The 22,921-nt window shown below is 36.6% G+C and overlaps 1 protein-coding gene across 1 annotated transcript; it reads left to right on the plus strand.

Annotated features, from left to right (window-relative positions):
• Positions 1–1,635: 1,635 nt before the first annotated feature.
• On the plus strand, positions 1,636–14,587 carry OGFRL1 (opioid growth factor receptor like 1). Its single transcript, XM_023754309.1, has 7 exons — positions 1,636–1,692; positions 4,101–4,187; positions 4,347–4,425; positions 8,323–8,401; positions 8,499–8,565; positions 8,671–8,816; positions 13,183–14,587. Exons 1-7 carry the CDS (start codon positions 1,636–1,638, stop codon positions 13,844–13,846), a joined length of 1,179 nt encoding a protein of 392 aa, XP_023610077.1. The 3' UTR covers positions 13,847–14,587.
• The last annotated feature ends 8,334 nt before the right edge of the window (positions 14,588–22,921 follow it).

Below are 22,921 nucleotides of genomic sequence, written 5' to 3' on the forward strand. Positions count from 1 at the left end.
GGCGGTGACAGCCTGTGAAGTGCTGTGGAAGGTCCCCATCCGAAGTTAAAACGCCACGGCTTTTACCCCCAGTAAGGCCTTTCAGCGGAGGAGTTCAGGGAGCTCTTCACAAATCTTATTTCACGCAGCGGACTTGTTGATCCAACTGTGCTTAAATCATGTGCCTAATACAATTTGGAGGAGAGGTTAGCAAAGAGATAAATATCCCCTGGACCCTCTGATGCAACAGAAAATAATTCAGTAAACTTTAAAAAGGAGGAACTGCCAGCGGTTCTCAACCTGTGGGTCGCGACCCCTTCATAGGGGTCGCCTAAGACCATCAGAAAACACATATATAATTACATATTGTTTTGTGATTAATCACTATGCTTTAATTATGTTCAATTTGTAACAATGAAATTGCGGGTCACCACAACATGAGGAACTGTATGAAAGGGTCTCGGCATTAGGAAGGTTGAGAAACACTGGTTCTAGCCAAACCTCTGAGGAAGTGTGCATTGTAGAGGCATCTACTGTTTGCTCTGCATCAGGCCTCCTCTGGATCAGCGATGGGCAAACGAGAGTGAAAAAATGGAGCCCAAAGAACCACAGGTTCTTTGCTCAAGTAGAGGAGTCACCCCCCAAGTACTACAGCGGAGGCTGCCTCATACAGCTTGCTGATGATCTCTGTTTGGGTCAGGAGGAAACATGAAGTCTTGGTGCAAGCTCTATGCTACACAAGTTATTTTAATCAACTGCAATTTTGGGGGTGGGGTGGGAGTTGCTGGTTTTAATTCTCATTTTAGAGAAGACAGGCCTAGAGAGAAGCTTGCTGAGGATCATCCGGAGAGAGAAGGATGTATACCCAAGTATATATATGGCCAGTGTCAGAATCTTAGCCTGTTGGAATATATATCCCTCTGCCCCTTGGTTCTGGTGTGCTGCTGGGTCATTTTGCATTGCCAGTTCAACCCCGGGAAAGTACTACATGCTGTATTCTATGTTTTCCCCTTCCAATTGTCTCCCAACTAAGTAACCGTCAAAAGAATTTTGGGTTATCAAAACACACCAGCAGAGATTCAATCCAACCATCAGGTCCATCTATAGAAACCAACTTGATAATTAATGTTTCAGACAGTTAATTGCAACCCCATAAATGGTAGACCAGCTTTCCCTTTTTTCCTTTAATGATTGGTTTTTCATGTTGGTATCACCACCTAACTTCTAAAAAAAAATCTTATTTTTAATTTTGCTCTTTGACTATCAACCCCATTTGTTCCCTACTCCACATAGTCAATTCATTTGCAAGTACCACTGGCGCTCGCTCCCTTTAAAGTATATTTCAGACTGACTACTTTTTGCCACTTCCTAGTCTAAGTGAATACTTGACAAGTGATGGTGCCATTAACTCAGATGGGTAAGTCTAGACAGAAAGCAACTTCAGAGGTTAAATCAGTAATTCTCTTGAGTTAGATACCCTCTGGGACATCCAAGTTGAGTAGTTAATTATATCATATCGGTGAATGAAACCCCAGTCCTGGAGTCCTCAGCATATAAGACTGGTGGTATTTAAAGTCATGGGAAGATACTGGTCATCAAGGAGTATGCAGAATGAGGACTAAGCCTTGGGCACTCCTCAGTTTAGAGCGTGTAAAGATGAGGAGGAGCCAAAGAGGGGAACAACGAGGTCGGAAGAAAACCTCCGGAGGTGTGGTACCTGAGTGTTTCAGGAAGGACGGAGGCATTCACTGGCTGGTGCTGCTGGGAGGTCCCTGAATTGAGCACTGAGAAATCATTCGGTAAGATGGGAATTTGTTAGTGACATTCACAGGTGCTGTTTTGATGGAATGCTGAGGATGAAAGCCTGGTTGGGGTAGGTCACGGGAGAAGAGAAGGAAGCAGGGAGTAAGAGCAGCTCAGTGATGTTTTACTATCAAAGGGAGCAGAGCTATGGATCTCTTATAATCAAAAGGGATTTGGGGCAAGGAGGTTTGTGTATATTTAAGATTAGAGATGCTACAGCATGTTTGATGAGGGGAATGAGCCAGAAAAGAGGGAAATTTTCATGATACAGGAACTAGGAACAATATGTTAAGGAACAAAATCCTTGCCAGAGCAGGTGAAAAGGGATGGGATAGAGAGTGCAAAAGGAGCAGGAGTTGGAGGAGCAGGGATGGATGCTGGCAGGTTGGTACATTTAGAAGTTGGAGGCGGCAGTGGTGCTCATGATAATGCTGGGCATTAGGTAGGGCATGAGTCATTACCTTCATTTCACAGATAATAAAACTAAGACTCAGGTAAGTGATTTGCTTAAGGCCTAACAAGTAGCAGGGTTGAGACTAGCCCAAGTCTCCTGCTTCCAAGTCTTGGGCTGTCGACATTATACCAGAGTTTCTGTAATGACCCTTGACTTTTAGTGGAGCTGAAATTGATTTGTACCTAACTAGTTGGACTGGGAGCCCAGAGCATGGGAGCTAGTTCCTTTGCTGTCATTGGACTCTGGGTCTGGTTCATCTTCTCTAAGTCTGGGTTACCTTGTTTCTAAGGTGGAAACACTAATAACTGCCAGCCAGGTGCATTAGAAGAATCAGATGAAATGAAATACATGTAAGCACTTTGTAAATGGAAAAGTGCTTTCTATACAAATGTAGGCTGATGATTCGATATGGTTGTAGCTGAGGCTAAATAGATTCAGAAACTTGCTAGGCAGATCTCTTTTGGAACTCTGCCTAGCGGTTCCAAAGGCCTAGTGTGGCAAGGACCAGAGTTTAAGCTTTTCCTTGCTTATGTAACATGGCAGAGTAGCTAATGGTAAACATCAGAGAATGTGGTGGTAAAGTGTCTCTGTACTTGTAGTAATAGTGAGAATCACACCACTTCAAAAACATGCAAAAATTGCTTAGACCAGTGGTTCTCAACCTTGGCTGCACATTAGAATCACCTGGGAATCTTTTTAAAATCCTGGTTTCTGGGCCTCATCCTCCAGAAATTCTGTTTCTTTGTTATGGGGTGGGGCCACAACATTAGTAACAAAGAAACAGAATTTCTGGAGGATGAGGCCCAGAAATCAGGATTTTAAAGATTCCCAGGTGATTCTAATGTGCAGCCAAGGTTGAGAACCACTGGCTTAGACGAAGCCAATCTATCAACACAGGTGGGGTAGGAGATGATGAGAAAAGGATTGGGGGAAAAGCTCTTAATGAATGTTGAGATTTAAACTTTGTCTTCTATTTCATCATTGTCATCAGTCTCATTGTTCTTCTGAGGGATACTGGATATGAAGCACTTTCTTACATATTATAGTGCTACATTTAGTTTACACATGGGTTGTAAATAAATTACATTGACCTACATCTTATATTTTAAAACTTATTTAATGGTGGTGGAAATTTTCCTTAAAGTATAAATAGTATGAGTGAACTACTACATATAAGTCATTACAGTCTGAAGTTCACTGAGCTTTTCATTTCTTTGTGTGTATATATTTTAAATTTGTTAATTTATATTGCATTGTATTATCACTGAATTAACACATTATTCTTGACTTTGTGTATTTATGATGGTGCTATGAAGGATGGAATTTAGAAAGCTATTTAGTTTGTTTTAAAAGCCTCTTTTTCTTACATAAATATTACTTGATTTCCAAAAGCAGCTAAATATTGCAAAACTAATGACAATTTTCTATGTAGAATTGATTTATTATGTTAACATGTTTTTTTTTCAGTATTATGTAAAGTATTCTAAAATAAGTTTTGTCATAGAATCAGTTGTATAACCTATGGTAATGTACTGGTATATGTCTTAAATTCATTTTGAATTCTATTTTGATGGATATTTATCCATAACATTTAGCCTCTGTATACTTTTAGTGAATAATAAAGTTTTTAATTTAGTAAAACACCTTAGGATGAATGTTATTACGTTCAAATCAGGAAGACAGAATGCCAGCAAATGTTATAAGTATTATTAAAAGGACTTTTATAATGTTTTCAGTAATCTTGACAGCTTGACACTTTTTAGGCTTTCTTTATGGATGGTCATTGTTTTAAGTTTGTTCTGGAAATTTCTCAATGAAATTATTTTGTTTCAACATGTGAATGGAATTTCACTTTTTATTTTAGGGTGCTGATTCCACTGAAGCAACTGCCAAACCAAAGAGAAGTTTTTACGCTGCGAGGGATTTGTACAAATACAGACACCAGTACCCAGTAAGATACAGAAATTTTTTTTTCTAAAATGAATGTAAAATATTCCCCTTCTGTTTTTCTTATTTTGTGGTGCCAGTGAACAAACATTCAAGAAGGGTCGTTGTGCTTTTTTAAAATATGTGCATATGCTGGAGATTGATTTATTTTTTCCTTTAGCAGAACTTCAAAGATATCCGGTATCAAAATGACTTGAGCAATCTTCGCTTTTATAAGAATAAAATTCCATTTAAGCCAGATGGTGAGTAATCTGTTACTTTGGTAAGAAGCAAAGTCTAAATAATAAGTGTACCTAGTTATTCTTTGTTTATTCCATGGTCAGTACATTCTCAATGCATGTGTTCATTGACTGGGTTCACTTCACTGGACAGTCTAATGTGTCCCCAAAGTCCTAGACCCTCAAGTTGTGAGCATCCACTTAGCAAATTCTAGAGCAGTGGTTCCCAAACTTATTTGGCCTACCGCCCCCTTTCCAGAAAAAATATTACTCAGCCCCTGGAAATTAATTTTTTAAAAATTTTAATAGCAGTTACTCATCGCCCCCAAATGCACCTGTGGCCATCACCGCCCCCCTGGATCGCTGCAGCGCCCACCGGGGGGCTGTAGCGCCCACTTTGGGAATCACTGTTCTAGAGGAATCACTGTGGATTAGCAATACCTTCCCACCACCTGTTTACAGTGGCTATTATCTGACAAGTAGTGGAAGCCATTATTGTGAGTGGGAAGGAGAGGACATTTTTAAAACCATAGAAAATTAGGTGATTAAGGAACCTTAGAGCTCAAATTCAGCTTCTTCATTTTAAATGTAAGGTCACTAGGTCTTAATTCTTGAATGACTGACTTGTTGAGTTACTCAGTTGTAAGAATTGGGTCTGGGTTCCAGGGTTCAGTATTCTTTTCACTGTGCCATGCATGAAAATTATTTAGAACATAATTGAAAAGCAATGTTTATATTAGAATGATCTTTCCTGTAGACTTCCAGATTCAGGAGTCAGGGAGCTATAGCAGTCCTAGTTCAGTGTTCCAATATCCTGCCTGGGAAGAGAACTGCACATACAGTAGGTCTCCACTCAGCTCTGCAAATAAACTTGCCTCCTTCTTCACAACTCCATAGGTGCCCTCATAGGGTCTTTTCTAAACTGATCGTTATAAGAGGATGCAGCCACTATGGTAATATGCATATTTCACTGAGGCACCATGCTATGATTCATGGTGGGACTCCTAATTTTATTCAGCTCAAATCAGTAAAGCTGGCTTCTCTCCTTAGAGCCCTTATCTCTGTGAGGAGACCAAATGGCCCTGGCTCTTGCCCTTTGCTCTCAGTGAAAACTGAGCCAAAACCACAGCAATGTGAGTCAGGAATGAAGGTCATGGATTGTAAAACTTCCCAGTGGTAGGGCCTTGTCTTCTTGGATGAGCTAACTGGAGGAAGGATATCTTAAGTCTGGGTGGAATGTTTGGAGGAGGAATTCCCTGTACTGTGCACTAAGAAACACACTAGTTGGGTGTTAGGACTAAGAATTGATGAAAGGCTAGAACCACTTTAATTTTCTGGTGTCTCAAAAGTCTGCTCTGATTTGGAAGAAAACATCTGGATAAAAATGCTCTGTTGTATTTACTAATTATAAAAACACACTGCTTTATTTACTAATTGAAATAATATTAATTCAGCTATTAGTATTTTTAAAAAATATGTTTTTATTGATTTCAGAGAGGAAGGGAGAGGGAGAGAGAAAGGTAGAAACATCAATGATGAGAGAGAATCATTGATTGGCTGCCTCCTGCATGCCTCCCTGCAACCAGGGCATGTGCCCTGACCGGAATGGAACTGTGACCTCCTGGTTCATAGGTGACACTGGCTGGAAAAACTATTAGTATTTTTTTTTAGGACTTGGGGTAAGACAATTTTTTGAAGAAATGCAATGACAAATTATTAACTTGACTCTGATTTGAATTTAATAAAATTTAACTACAGGAATACCTTTAAATATTAAAAACATCGAACACAGGCCTGGCTGGTGTGGCTTAGTTGGTTGAGCATCGGCTCATGCACTGAAAGGTTGCCGGTTCCATTTCCAGTCAGGAGACATACCTGGGTTGCAGGTTTGTTCCCATCAGGGCACATGCAACTGATAGATGTTTCTCTCACATCGATGTTTCTCCCTCTCACACTCTCTCTCTTTCTCTCTCTTCCTCTCACTAAGCATGTCCTGGAGTGAGGATTAAACAAAACAAAACAAAACAAAAAATTTTGAATATAGAGATATGACAGTATTTAACTGAATTATTTTGATATTTCTAATAGATTTATTTTGGAGATAGTAATTTAAAACAATAAGTAATCCACTCATTTTTTGTAATCTTTACCAAAAAATTTATTTTGAAATCATATAAGATAGGTGGGGGTCAGAAATTTTAGCTAAGGTCACATTAAATGTTATTCTATTTTATTATATAAATTATCTCAACTCACACACTTTCCTCTCTAGTATGTGTACATACGTACACACATAATTGAAAAGTGATTACATACACTCTTGACAGTAAGCATAAGCCTGCAAGAATGTATTTTACTATTAAAAAGGAGAAGGGGCAGTTGGAAGGGAAAACAAATGGGAAGCTATGGAGGTAGTTGGTTTCAAAATGCTGATAAAGCCAACAGAATGATTCAGAAGCAACTTTTTACCAAACCTTTTGAGAGTGGCCCTCTACTAAAAACTGATGATTTCTGGAGGAAATAAAAATGAGATATGTTTAGAGAAATATTACGTTGTTCATTTTTCTATAAAATTGACTAAATGGCCCATTATTCTACTGAAAGGAACTTGACAGATAATTGGGAGGTTTTTGTTATAATAAGTTCCTATAGGGGAACTATAGAATGTGACCAAGAGGACTTACTTTTTGAAACAAGAAAGACCTGTGTTCTATTTCTACATTTATTCTTTTATTAGTGTGTGACTTTGAATAAATCACACACTTTCCTCATTAGTAAAATGGAGATAATAGCACTGATTTGGGAGAGTTTTGCAAAGATTAAGGTAGATGATGTATACTAGATATAACATGGGTCCAACATATGGTAGGTACTCAACACCTTTTTCTTTTTCAATTTTTTGGTTAATCCTCACCAGAGGACATTTTTTCCATTTATTTTTAGAGAAGGTGGAAGGGAGGGAGGAAGGGAGGGAGGAATGGAGGGAGGGAGGGAGGGAGAGAGAGACAGAGAGAGAGAGAGAGAGAGAGAGAGAGACATAGACATGGATTGGTTGGCTCCAGCAAGTGCCTCCACCAGGGCTAGGGACCGAACCTGCAACCCAGAGGGCAGACCAATACTCTAACCACTTAGACATATACTGGCCATGGCTCAACACCTTTTTCTTTCAATATGTTTTTATTGATTTTAGAGAGAGAAGAAGGGAGAGGGAGAGAGAGAGAAACATCGATGTGAGAAAGATTGTTCAGTTGCACCCCATAAACCTGGCTATCTGCCCTGACCCAAAATCGGACCTGTGACCTTTCAGTGTCGGGGAAAATGCTCCAACCAACTCAGCCACACCAGCCAGGGCTTTCTTTCATTTTTTATTCCTCCTTTCCTTGCTTCTCTCCATCTCTTTCTCTTCCTCCTTTTTTTCTTTCTTTTTCCCTGGGATTTATCTCAATTTGACCCTATCTAGTATTTAAAGAACTATAAGACCCTTTAGGGCAGGGATTGGTAAATATTTTCTGTGCAGGGCCAGATAGTAAATATTTTCAGCTTTTTGGGCCATATGGTCTCTGTTGCAACTATTAAACTCTATTGTTCTGGTGTAAAATACATAAATGAATGTTATTCATTTGTGCATGGCAGTGTTCCAATAAAACTGTTTACAAAACAGATGTCAGACCGTAGTTTGCCAACTCTACTGTAGAAAGTTCAATAGAACTTTCTGCAATTTGAGGTATCACTTTTTAAAAAATTAGGCCTGTTATGTAACTCAGTGTATGGCATAGGGAATTCATTTTTTAAAAGCTATATCCTTGTGGGCTGTTATTAATATTTAAAAACATCTAATATCAAGCTTAAGTGGTTAAATTTTAAAATGCCTTCAACAATGTTTTCAGTGTCTGGTTCACTTTCTGAATATTTACTGTTCAGGTGTTTACATTGAAGAGGTTCTCAATAAGTGGAAAGGAGATTATGAGAAGCTGGAGCACAACCACACGTACATCCAATGGTCAGTTTCCTCTCCTCTGTCATGAACCGAGCCCTATTTAATCATGTATGTTTTCCGGACAACATTAATATACAAATATTATTTTTCTGAAAAACAGGCTTTTCCCCTTGAGAGAACAAGGCTTGAACTTTTATGCTAAAGAACTAACTACATATGAAATTGAGGTAATGCAAGCTCTTTTTATTTTATATGAGATGGCCAAGTAATATTGCTCCTTTATTGACCTGGTAACTACTGAATCATTTCAGCTGACTTTTTCTTTTCATTAGGAATTCAAAAAAACAAAAGAGGCAATTAGAAGATTTATCCTGGCTTATAGAATGATGTTAGAATTTTTTGGAATAAAGCTGATTGATAAAACCGGAAATGTTGCTCGGGCTTTGAACTGGCAGGAAAGGTTCCAGCACCTGAATGAGTAAGTGAAGCCCCTGCTGTACATCAGGGCCACCATGTTGCTTTCCTTCCCTTGGTTGGAATTCTCCGTGGAACCCGGGAATTCCCAAGGAACAACGAGCAGATGGACCCAGGAATTTGAATTCAAAAGCTGGTCTGAAATGCATTTTATTCCCTGTTCTATATTCTAAAACAAAACAAAACAACAAAATTCCAAGTAGAAATATGGCTGTTTTGCTTCAGAGCTGTTTATTCCTGAAACAGCTCCACTGCCCACAGCCAGTGGCCTCCTTCCCTTTTTATGACTTGTTTCTTGTCATTTATGGCTACTGTTTGTATACAGTTTTCCGAATCCCCTCTACGAGGTTGTGAGCTTCATGGGGCATAGTCTGTTCCTCAAGCTTAGCGCCTTCTTGGATTAAATCCATGAACTAGGCCTATGACACAAAAATCATTTTATAAGACTGAGATAGTCTCATATACAAAAAAAAAAAAAATTCAAAGAGGGAAATTAGAATCTTTTCTGTTTAGGTAAAAAAAAGTCCACTTTTGGTTCATGAATCTCAAACCCTTTGAAGGACATTTTAACAGTTTATTTGGAATTGATTTGCTATATTCTTTTGCTTAGATATTTGTAACTTTCATTAATACTTTTACCCAAAGTTTATTTTTCTTAATATTTTCTTTACATGCAAACTGCCTTATTTTTCCTTTTTAATTACAGAGTGGCTTATGAGTGCTGGACTATAAAACCAACAGCTTGAAAGCACTTGTTTAGCTTTTATAATTAACTGATCCTGGCAGGTACTAAGAGGAAAAATAATTAAAACTACCTAATAAATTTTTCTTTGTCCAAAACAAATCAGAATTTTGTGCATCAGTTAACTAAAATTGTTGTATATTTCTAGAACGTTCATCTCACTTTAGTAAAATAAGTATTAATGTTTAAGCCTTTCTTTTACTTTATTTATTTTTATTTATTTATTTTAGAGAGGAAGAGAGGGAGGGAGGGAGAGACAGACATCGACTTATTGTTCCACTTATTTATACATTCATTAGTTGATTCTTGTATGTGCCCTGACTGGGAATTGAACCCACAACCTTGGAGTATTGGGACAACAGTGTAACCAACTGAACTACCCGACCAGGGCTCTTTTACTTTTTTTTAGTTATAATCAACACTATTAAAATGGTGACTTGTACTAAAATACTGAAGAAAAGGGCATAAAGCTTTATGATCCTGATTAGAAGACCCATTCACTCATAACTAAAGTTAAATTTGACTTAGGCACTTAAAGCATAAGTATGTAAGTCTCTGCCTAAGCAATGCTGGTAGCTATCTCTAGACAGAGTTTCTAAGCTCTTATGTCATATTGTCAAAGAAAACTGTATGCAACTAGCCTATTGACACGAAGAATTGCGGAAGTAAATCTTTGGAGAGGACGGGTCGTATCTCATCTTTCATGTACTCATGTTTATCATTTTAGAGAATCTCTGCCTCCAATTTGTTTTTGGTTGGAATAGCATTCTTGTTTAGCAAATGTTTGTTGAATGAATAAATGATGAACAACATATGTTTGTCAGCTTAAATCCTCCTGGGGTTCTATTGTCAGACCTCTAATTGATAGCTGGAAACAGAGCCCTTCTGAAGGTTTTAGTTAAATGATTTCCTGGGGTGAGTCAGGGGACGGGAGCCTGACCTGGCTGCCATGTGCTCCCCCTCTGCCCGCCCCATGCAGCTTCGTTACTTTCCACCACCCATTGTCTCTTTTTCCTTCCCCTGGCAATTGCATAGAGCTTTTCAGCTGTGAGTAGTGAATTGCCTTAAAATCTTCCAGAATTGCCTTAAAATCTTCCAGAAAACAACTTTCCTTTGAGGTTTAGTTGCTTAAAATTTATATTGACTAGATTTGAACAAATTACAGGGGACTCTAGGAAGACTTCTATTTCATTTTTTTTTCTTCAGTTGGTTTCTTTTCTGATTTATTCTTAAATGTCATAACTTATTTTCGTTTTAATCTATATGACATCTTGAGTTTTTTAGAGTAGACAAGGAATTCAATATTTATTTATAGGAGCCCAGCCGACAAAAATATTGAATGAAAGTGAAATGAAATAATGTTCAGTGAACAAGTGGCCATGGCTAGAAGAGGTGAAATATTTTCAAACATGACAGTACAGATATATAAACCAATCACTAAGATGTATTTCCAATTTTATTTGTAATCACCTTAGATGACTGAGTCATATTTTAGACTCTGGAATCTCCTCTAACTTCTATTTTCTGTTTCCTCGTCCTTGCCTTTTGTGTATTCTCTCTTCACTTGCTTGGTCTTCTTGAAGAAGTCCTTACCTCTGTCTAGAAGCCCAGCCTCTTGTTTATCAGCTGTATTACCCCAAAGACTACACACAGGATTAGGAGGATTTTAGCTACTTTTCTTTCTTCCATTTTGTGTTTATTTGTGATATTTATTTCAAATCATATTGAAACACCTAATTTCTTTCTTGTATAATTTTGTTCCATCATCCTGATCTTTATTCTCTTCAACCTAAGTTTTTGTCCTTTTCTACTGTTACATAAATATTTTTAATTGGAGAGTATGTAGATATAAATGTATACATAAAATTTATTTTGGCCATTCATCTTGGACCGGATATATGAAATTGAGCTGTTGGCAAATATAGTAAATTTTGTTGTGTCATATAATTCATTAGGATTTAAAAAAATATTCTTTCACTTTCCCATACTTCTCTTTATTGTAGACATATGAGGTATTAGTTGCCCAAGAGTTTTGTCACTAAGTTTTTAGATTATACAGAATCTATATTAACCTAACAACTCAGTTGTGCCACTAATGGCAAATTGGCCTAACTTCACCCAAATTTATATTGCTCCCAAATACCCTTACTTCCTATTAAAAAGTACAGATTCATAAGGCTGAAACATGCTTTACCTTTTGCCTTCAAAGAGTTGGATGTTAAGATAATACTTTTTTGGTAAACAACTGGAAGGATGGTGACCATAAAAACTGCTGGACTTATCTTTTCCAGTGTTTGGTTAGCTCAAATCCTTAAGACTTTTGTTTTGTCCAAATAAACTCTCTTATTAAACTATGAGACCATGGAACCACTCCCTTGCTGCCCTCAAATAATTCATTAACATCCTTCTCATTCTTCCCAAATAGTTTGCTAGTTATTCCTAAGTGAAATCCTCGAAGCATGTTCGGAAGCCAGGACAGGTATATGCAATGCTTGTAACAAGTAGTTTCTGAGGTATAAAGTAGGTTTTAGAAAGTTAGAAGTAAGTGATGGGATGGTTGTGTTGCAATATTGTGTAAACAAATATCTGGGCTGTTGATGACAGTACATGATTAATATATGTAGCTGAAGATTCCTTTTGGATGCAGCCAGGCATGTGTAATAAGGCAACTATTGGGCTGAGTGAAGTGGGGGAGGAAGATTATGAATTGTGACAAAATAGAATTGGGAAGCTTTCATCTGATAATGGCCTTAGTAGGGGGACAGGAGAAAGATGATAGTGCAATCTGAGAGAAAGGGCATCTTTGAAGTCAACGTCATTGGAAGGAAAATTTAAAATTCTTTGATAGGGAAAGAGGAGGAGAGAGAGGCCAAGCATGGGAGAGAATTGAGTTACTAAGTTGGGGTAGGTACAAATATGGTAGTCCTTAATACCAGATATTTAAATAATAACAATAATAATATTAAATAGTACCTATTATTTATTGAGTTCTACATGGCTTACATATTTATCAACTGATTAAATTGTTGCAAATGAAGTCCAGCAAATGAGGATACGAGCCTTAGTGAGCCATCGTCATTTCTTGTAGCTGTAAGTGTTCTGCTAAATTAGTCAGTGTTGCATCTTTTGTTAGAATTATTCTAGCAGGATAGAATGCTTTTTTGCATCTTTCCTTATGAGTTGGCTGATATGGTAGATTTTGCTGAACAGTTGATACTGCAAATCATACTGCTCAGTTAATAGCTAATATTGTGTTTAGGTTCAGCACTGGTTACCTGTGACAGGTACAGTACATTGCTGTTGCAAATAAATACTCTTGCAGATCACTTATCCTCAGTGTATTTAAGAAACAACAACATCAGTGGAAATAAATTTTAATCTAAATTTTTCAAATTTGAAGAACTTAAGAAATAAGGAGAATATATTTTATATGTTTGAGTTTCACATGATTGACATTGCATTGAGGTATAAGAATTTCATACCTTCTAATTTGTTTTTCTTAATGGTGTCTCTACAAGTCATTACAAGGCTTATTTCCATAAAAAACATTTTCCCAGTAGTTTTTATTTCCCTGCTTTCCTCCACCTGATTTCCTCTCCCCCTCATTTTATTCAATCCTCTCTTCTAGGTCCCAGCACAACTATTTAAGAATCACCCGCATTCTTAAAAGCCTTGGTGAGCTTGGATATGAAAGTTTTAAATCTCCTCTTGTAAAATTTATTCTTCACGAAGCTCTTGTGGAAAATACTATTCCCAATATTAAACAGAGCGCGCTGGAGTATTTTGTTTATACCATTAGAGACAGAAGAGAAAGGAGGAAGCTCCTGCGTTTCGCCCAGAAACATTACACGCCTTCAGAGAATTTTATCTGGGGACCGCCTCGGAAAGAAGACGCAGAAGGAAGCAAAGCCCCGAAAATGCCTGCCCCTCCGGTCCCCAGCCCTAACAGTCAAACTTCTATGCTCAAAAAATCTAAGGACTCCAAAACTTCCTCCTCAGCTGCTCCCTTAAGTAGCAAAACAGCTGAAGAAAAAAAAGCGGCGCCTGAAGAGCCTGGGGCAGTGACAGACAGGCCCTGCGCAGAGCCCAGCAGCACGGCCGCCAGGCCAGGGGACGCAGAGGATGGGAATGCTGTAAATTCAAATTCTCCACCAGAAGAAACAACGAGTGACCCCACAGAGAAAACTGAGAGTGCATCTCCTCCCGAAAAAGACGATGAAGGTGAAAATCATAACAAAGACTGTGGAAGTTCTGGAAATACAGGTTCCCAGGATGAGGTACTGTTTCAGTGAATTATCAGAAACCCACAAACCAGTTTAGGGAGAGGAGGCGGAAACTGCTGTACAGTTTATCCGAAAGAACAGAGGTCACAGTTCAAATTTTGGCCACCTGTTTGTGATTTATGTTGTAAGCATTTTGTTTGTTTTTTTTATTCTGGATGATATTAAGTTTAATCAGATGTTTAAGACAAGACCCAGTAAATGAATGTATTCAGTAACACTTTTAGGATGTGAGTTTACAAATTCTGTGTACAATAATTATTTTATAATTATTTTCATGTATCTGGAAATACTGGTGCAGTACTTGGGATATCAAATAAATTATTTTGAGAGGTTAGTCTACTTGAAGAAAACCAAGAGGATAATTTCATTATGTTGCCACACCTTTGCCTGTTTTATGGATTCCTTTGTTTTTTTAAGCTGGAAGAATCTAGGAGTAATTTGGATTTTTAATCAGAAAGTAATTTGGATTGTTTTCATTACAATACCTCAGCATATTTATTTTAGATGAAATGGATGCTCTTGGGGAGCTGTAACCCCCCACACCCCACCACTCATTTGTCAGTCTTGCTGTCTTTTCCTCTCCCCTCTCTGCCCTCACCCGCACCCACTATCTTGTCAGCCAACAGCTGCGTTTCTGGTGTACATTTGGATGAACTCCTTTATTGAAACTTAAATGGGGCAGAGCAGGACTTACAACTGTATGATTTCAAGAATTTCCTTTGCTTGAAATAATAAAAATGTTTTTCTGTATTAAGTGCTTAAACATTTTTTTTGATGCAAAAGTCCAAGAAAAGAATTTTGCCTTCTGTGGCTGTTCCCTATAAATTTGGTGCTTTGTTTCTGAATGTAAATGAGTAAGGAATTTAAAACTAAGAAAGGAAATTATTTTTAAAAGGCATGGCAACAAGGCAATAGTCCCTAAAACCATGAATATCTCAGTGTTATGAGGATTATGAAATCGACAATATTGCTTATAGTGTATTTTTTAATTATTTATGTATTTAAATCCTCATCCAAGTTGAGGGGTGGGGGGGGGGGGAGCGAGCCATCAATGTGAGAGAAAAATATCTGGAGATCGAACTCACAACCCTAGATATGTGCCCTGACAAAGAATTGAACCGACAACCTTTAGGTACACAGGAGATGCTCAACCAACTGAGCCACTCCGGCCGGGCGTGCATCTTTTTAAAAAGAATTACAATTTGATGCATCTCTAAGTTGTCAAACCTTGAAATTGAGAACCGATTTGAAATTCCATATACTCAGTTTTAGTAAACACTTAATGTGTTAATATTGGTTAAGAGCAAATGCTATTTCTTGTAATATTTTAACATTATTATTACACATCAGGAAAAATCATAAACACTGTGGTGAGAACGTCAAAATATGCATACATATATAGTGAAAGCAATGAATAGAAAAAATTTTTCATTTTATTTAGAAAGGAACTGGCTTTTGTGTGTCTCTTCAGCTTTTAAGAAAAGTTCTATTCACTTTAACCCCCAGAGAATGTTTACTATGTCACATTTTTAATCACATCATATATCATCTGTTCCATTTATTGATCAGAGGATTTTAAGTGGAGCATTTCTGGAAAATAAACACACCAGCAGTATGCCTTTACAAATATGATTTTATTGCTTTGAAGTTTACATGAAACATCACATTGCTCAATCTTGACTTTGTTTATATGAATGTTAGTAACACTCGTTTTGTATACCATATTCTAATAAATATAGAACATTTATGATTTTTGGTTTCCAAAATATGCCAATTTTTGCTTCCTTGTGATTTTGAGAAGTGATTTTTAGGATTTGGGGAAACAATTCTGCGTTTACATTTCAATTTATTTTTTACATGAACCCTTGAAGACGGTGCTTGTTGAAGCAATGTCTCCATAGAGTTCAGTAATCAGTTTTGTAGGGTTAGCAGTTGAGAATAGCTTGTCATGTTGGGCTGAATTATAGGAATACAATTAATTGAATTCAAAATATCTTATCAACTTGACATACATAATAAAGTCTTCAGACTGTTTTCTAGGTGCATAATGTTAAGAACTTGTGACCAGATATTAAGATAGTAAAAAGTGGACAGATACTAAAATAAATGGGTATCATCTAAATTACTTAGAAACTGTATGTGGTATGTCAGAACCCTTAGATGTAAAAACATTTTATTCAATAATTTAACTTTCAGAATATTATTCCTAATTAGGGGTTTATTTAGAATGTGCCATTTAATTTGAGAACATCTTGTCTCAAAGGAAAAACTGCCTAGCTTCCATTGAAAACAGTGGCCCTTTCCCACCATGTTTTATTTTAAATGCATATTCACATGTAACAGTATGATTCCTACATTTAATCTGTGAGTAACTTATGAAAGAGTTATTTGGTGGAGAATAATGGAGAGGATATTATTTACTTTGCAGATAAAAATTATGAGTGTCTAGACTTTTTCCTATTAAGAATAATACTTTTACATTTGATAATTTTTTAAAAAAGATCTATAGATATGTATTTATGTGTGTCTTACATATGAAACAACCCTTTGGGTTTGACTGATGTTTTGTATCTTTAAAAAGTACCATCTGCTTACAGAAATTTACTGAGAAGCTATTATAAAAATGCAGTGAAGCATGGCCAAATAGCTAGAAACATTATTGAATTTTTTGCAAATATATAAACTTTATTGTTGAACCTTGGACTGTAAGGATACTAAATATTGGCTATTGATAAAATACTAACTTGCATTTCACGGCAAATCGATGTTATACTGCTTGATTAGTCCAGTGCATTTCTCATATTTTGTGCTTTTATATCTCTAAGGATATGATATATGTGAAAATACTTTGAAATATTGTAAAGTGATAAAGTTATAAGGCATATGTCAGTACAGTAAAGGTTTACAACATTAAGAACATTGTGCCCTTATATATTTTCATGCTTGATCTCATAAGAAATTCAAAAGAATCACAATAAAAGTGAAACTATGTCTGCTTTATCTAAATCAGGTCTAGTTCTCAGTTCAAAAAGTACTTTGTATAGTTTTATTTTAAATTTAGTTTTTCAGACTACTTATTTGCAGCTTCAAGAAGAAAATAAAACCTACAACTCAGGAGTTATTAGAGAAGTTCTAAGATTTTTTGCTTAGTATTAAAAATATAAAATATGAAAATGCTGTTCGTAGCACCTGTCACAGTCATTATGTTTCCTATTTTGTGGTATACAGTAACCAACTTTGCTTTTAGCTTTTATACTTTAATCTGAGTGAAAGCATTGTCTGGTGAAAAAGGAAAAACAGTCTAGTGTTACATGTGAGTTATTCTTCAAAAAATCATTTTAGTAAGTAAACTTCCACATCAAGTGGTTAAAATGGGTTGGACTGATGGATAGAGACTGTTTGGTTAATTGTTTAAAGTTAAATTTCTGAAGTTTGTAGTAGAGTTATGGCTGAGTTTATGATCTACCGAGTAACCAAATCAAGAATGATTTTGGTCTTTTAGAGTTGAGGCTCTTCTAACCTGAGAAAGGGGGCATCCTTGATCCTGCTGGATTGGGGTTGGCATCAGCGGGCCTTCCATGTCTGTTGGGGGTGAATAGGGCTCTTTGGTTAGAGGAATAGTTTTGAAGATTTCTATTTTGTTTCCCACTTAGAAAATCCCCCTTTCTCTTTTGGGGTGTATGTGTTAAATGCCGGCAGGCAGGAGTTAGACATGCTAGAATCATTTCAAGTGTAGGTGTAGTTGTAGAGAATGATGGCCTGGGATAATGTATGATCGAGAAAATTAGGAGTGAACATATATTGACTTCTTCCAACTTGGAATTCTGTAGTGTTTATTACAGGAACAGATGTGTGTGGGTAATCTCTAGGGTGACAGCAAGTACTACCCTGCTTCCTTCCCTGTTCCAGTTTTCTAGCCTACCCAGCAGATTGTGTTCAGGGACAGACTGTTTTTAGAAACCTCTTATTACTGAAGTCAATATAGTTATACAGGTGAATGTCTGGAGATGCCCAGATGTGCCTTAAACTAACGCAAATGGTTTTCATTCACAAGTTTAAATTTTTACTCCATTGGAAAATCTTGCCATAAGGAACTTTCCACGAATATCAATTATTTTAATGAATTTACTTTGGTGCTTTTTCATTTGTAAAGTAGCATCAGTTCACAAGGCACTGTACTCGCCACAATGTTCAACAACATGTTATATTTGACAAAAAGTGTTTATAGTAAAATGGCTTAACTATATTATTTCATTTATTTATGGTTTTGCTTAATTTTGTTACATACTATACTTTTCATTTTAAATATCTCTCAGTTCCTACAACTAATTTCTGTGTTTTACTTCCTGTTTTTAGATGCAGATGGATGCAGATCATTGAATTCTATTAGAGAAATTATTTAAAATTTACTTCCAGTAGGTGGTTTGGAGGAACCTGAAATTAATTTTTAAAACTTTTATGCCATAGTCTTATTAGAAACGTTTACAAAGCATTGTTCCTGCCTTTTTCCTAGATTAGAGAGAATGTTCTTCGTCATCTCCTGTTTTCCTGATCTGTTGAAAAACTTACTGTTTTAGTTATTTGTGGGAAAGAACTTAATAAGTTTGTCTTCCTGAACTGAAGTTTCTATGTACAGGATACAATTAATTGCTTTGTTTTATGGACCGAACTCTGCCCGGAAGTAGAGTTCAGAGGAGAGGTGACTGAGAACCTGAGTGGGCGGGCATCTTGGCGAAGTGGAGCCGGCACTGCCTGCAGCCTCTCCAGTGGCATGACGGGTCCTACAGCCAACCCTGCACAATGAGGCTGTGGGGCCTCATGACCTCTGACCTCTGAGGACGGTGGGCCACTGTGGACTCCATACACCACTATAATAAGCATACATTTTCATAAAATATCTGTTATTCATTTGCCACCGTTTTATAGTTCAGAAAATTGTGAGCAATTGGACACGTGCTATATAAATTATAGCTGTATCCTTATACCTATCTTAGGAAACATATTGTAATACCAATTCCACATAGGCATTTCCCCAGTTTTTCAATTAGAAATTATTTTAGATTGTTCTTTCATATATATATGTTCTTTCATATATGTATTCCATATATATGTGTATGTTTGTCTTTTCATAAAATTATTCCATTTATTTTAAAAATGAAGTGAAAGGGAAAAGGCATAGATGATCACTTGCTGCCCCAAAAGACCTTTTTAAAAAAAAATCAGAAACCTTATGAAAGTATAAGCTACACAGTTTATCATATTTTTATTTTTAAATTATAATGGAGTTTGTGGAACAGTTTGCATTACTGGAGTGGTTAAGTAATACATTTTGGTTCTAAGAAATGTTCTAGTGCAGCACTCATTGGTGGAATGTGCATTTTTCACAATGCTGAGGGATTTAGTTTCATGTGAAGAAAAGAAAAACACAAACTGAAACAAAAGATTAGAAACAAAAGAAACTCACTGCAAAAATATATAACTAATTATAGGTTCATGCAAGCGCTGGGATGATTGGAAGCTGATGAGGAATGATCTACAAGAGCTTTATGGTGGGGACATGCTTTCAGAATCAGCTCTGTTTGTGCCAAGGAGATAGATGATGGATTGGTGTGGAAACAGAATCCCATTAATACTCTCATTTGGACCGTGAATTCCACCTACTCCACAGGAGCCTGATAGAATTAATCAAATGATCACATACCAAGTTTAATTCCTTTGCTGGTGTGAATTGATAGTTGGTGGTTTTACAACAAAAAATACTAAATTGAGGGACTGGCTGCAGATAAGAAGATTTAGGGATAAGTTGTTGATTAATGAAGTAACTATCTCCTGTACCATCAAGAGTTGACAGCATACTAATCATGTGGCATTACAATTCAGAGAAACAAATGAGACCAAGTGCTGGCTACTTCGACAGCCATATTTATTTTCCTTTTTACAAAAAGGGCATTTATCTGTTTCCTAAGGAAGATACTGGCTCTTCAGTGTTACCTGAGAAGATAGTTGGCCGATTGGGTCTAGTTACTATTTTAATTTGGAAACTACTGTGTCCTTTGTATTTGAAGTATTTCAGGAAAATGGGTATGATTCTTAAAAAGATGTTACTTGCTTCCCACGTAGGTTCTGACTCTCCAGCAGCCGCCGGGCCTTCTCTGTTCTCCGTGTGCTGCTGCGGTATGAATTACAGAATGCTGCACGTGTCTGTTAGTACCAATACCCTGTGTATGTGGCAGGAGATGTAACCAGTTTCTGGATCTGTATAATACTGTGAAACACTTCTTTTATAATTCTGTAACTGTATGGCAGTGTCATGACAAAAAAATGTATCAGAGCAATAGTTTCTGTTGCTTCCAGCTGTGTTTTGAAATATTGTTTCTGAACTAATATATTTTAGAGTTCCTTTAGAGTAATTATTAATAACTATTGCCAAATACAAATCCTGTAAAACAAATAAAGGCCTAACTTCATCTTAGTTAACATTTTAGCATTATATTAGAGTACGTTATTTTGATTTTGCATGATTAAAATATTTTTAAAGGTCTGGAACAAATAACTTGCTATTTTTCTATGATTAGACATATGTATGTTTTGTGATTACCACATGAGGTCAACATTATTTCCTTGTATGCTCCAAAATAAATACCTTATTTTGGAGGGTGAAATCTTATTTACACATAAAGTCATTTGTGTTGTGAAATTTTGGAGTGCAGATCACATGTGTAAATACTTGGATGTTTATTGTTCTCTCTTTTTTACTTTTCTCTGATGCAAAATATTAAAAGTATATTAAATACAGATGAATGAAAATGAATAACTAATAGAGATAAAATATTTTTTCACTTAATTGGGCTAGTCTTTTTAAAAAGTCAAATTTTTTATTAAGAACAATGCAGTTGTGAGGTGAAAGTGAGAAGTTACTCTGATATCAAAGGACAATGTGGATGAAGATGAGGAAAAACAACATTTGAGCTTGGTTGTATTGATCTGTTCCGGCAGGAACGAGAGGATGAGAGAACTAAGATTAAACTGTGGTAAGAGAATGAAATCACATTGTGTATAATTGAGAGAGAAAGGGATGAGGGAGGAAGGAATGGGGGGTTGGAGGTAGGAGGGGGAGAGAGAGAGAGAGAGAGAGAGAGATAGAGAGATAGAGAGAGAGAGAGAGAGAGAGAGAGAGAGAGAGCCATAGGGGTGAATGCACATGATTTTAACTGCAGCCTTTGAGATGAATTGTTTTGTAGAGGAATTCGCACAAGCACTTCTTGTCATAAGGGAAGAGTGGACACATTCTGGTAATAGGATATAGAGAGGTTTTATTTTCCCTAAAGGTTGAATGTCTGAGGGCAATGTACAACCTTAAAACAATGGAGATTCTCAGTATAGTGAAAAATTCAGGACTGAGTCTGCATTTCTTCAAGGAAGCAAACATTTAATATGGAAGAGAGTTTAGAGAAAAGATTTATAACATGTTCCTTATGCTAAACCTCAAGTGAATGCAAAGCAGGCAAGCTGGTGTTTCAGGAATGGAAGGAAATCCCAGCCTGGATAAAAGCGATGATGAGCAGGGTTGGCTTGGGGGTGATTTTAAGCTTTGGCGATTGTGATAGAATAAGGAGTCAGACTGATACAGGGAACATGTAAGGATTATCCTGCCTTGGGGATTATCCCTATGAATACCTAGGATTAACTGGAAGAGCATTTTAAAATAGATTACTAACGAGAGAGATTAGAGAACCAGCAAGGATTTGACTTAACTACTCAGGAAGACTGGGTTTATTGATTTTGTTATAATAGTTAGCATTCTACTATTTTTATAACCTTAGTGTATTGTCCAACACTACCTAGGAATAACCTAATCTTTTCAAATGATGAATAACATTTTTTTCTATGATTGAATTAGGTTGTTTTATCTACTCTCAGCTTCGGAAAGGGAAGAGGTTAGAGGAAGAAGGAATAAACAAAGAAGTGGTAGATGGCGTGAACCCAGTGAGATCTGACAGCTTACCTTAGAGTGCTGAGGTTGTCTGGGATCTTTGAATAAATGATTTAACTGTTGTCAGAGAGAGAAGTTCAAGAAAAAGCCCCAAAGTAGTAAAAAAGTAAGGGCAGAGGCACTTAGTTAAATGGGGAGAGCTGGCTTGGAGGCCAGATAGACTTGGGTCCATATGGCAACATCATCATTTATAGCTGGCTCTGTGGCTGTGGCCCAGTCACATAAATTCTCTGGGTCTCTAGTCTCTCGTGGGTAATACATCTACTTTGTGAGTTTCTTGGAAGGATTAGAGTGTAGGTGAAATGCCAGGGACATATTGAAGGCACTCCTGTATAATGGCTGCTAGTGTTATAGACAAAATTAAGATCTTTGGGCACAACTCTGTGTTGCATTTATCTCAATGGAGGTCAATCTAATCTTCTAATGTATGGGTGTCAGTTTATAGTACAAAACAAACATCTTAAGTTTTACTTATGACTTTAACATAGTTTTTACTAAAAAAAAAAAAGAGCTATCAGGTATGGAACTGATGATTTTATATTAGACATATTGATATTGACAGGACAAAATTTCCCTCGCTGTGAATATAATGAATGTACAAACAGCTCTTTATCACTTCCTTAATCTTTTAAACTGGTTTCCCTTTGCTAAGAAAGAGCTGAAGCCTTTTGATCAGGATCAGGATTAGTTTATTTTAGGACACCATCAGTATTGATTCTTATTGAAAGGCAATTTTAACTTCAAACCCTCCACTATACATTTATTTCACACCCTAGTGGAAATCCACTTAACAGTTAACACTATTTAAAAATGTGTATATAATTAATTCTATGAACATGGTGGCCCATTTGCCATTGTTTTGTTTGTTTTTGCAATTCATAACTAGGAAGATGAATGATATTGTGCTAAATAAATATTCAAATCTTTCAAAATTCTGAATTGTAGGTGTCTTCATACTAAATTAAAATGAGGACTTGGGCTGTTGTCTTGTTCAACTGTTTATCCTTTCAGAACGTCAGACACATTTTATACATGATACGAAATAAATTCTCATTGAAAAATAGAGGTTGAACAATTTCAGTTTCTCTAGC

Source organism: Myotis lucifugus, unplaced genomic scaffold, assembly GCF_000147115.1.
Source record: "Myotis lucifugus unplaced genomic scaffold, Myoluc2.0 scaffold_59, whole genome shotgun sequence".
NCBI lineage: Eukaryota > Metazoa > Chordata > Mammalia > Chiroptera > Vespertilionidae > Myotis > Myotis lucifugus.

Bases quoted from the DNA above. Each gene is read 5' to 3' on its own strand.
- OGFRL1 (XM_023754309.1), top strand. From the start codon at position 1,636: ATGAGGAGGAGCCAAAGAGGGGAACAACGAGGTCGGAAGAAAACCTCC. The intron at 1,693-4,100 runs GTACCTGAGTGT...TTTTTATTTTAG, and splicing joins AGAAAACCTCCGGAGGTGTG to GGTGCTGATTCCACTGAAGC. The intron at 4,426-8,322 runs GTGAGTAATCTG...TTTACTGTTCAG, and splicing joins AATTCCATTTAAGCCAGATG to GTGTTTACATTGAAGAGGTT.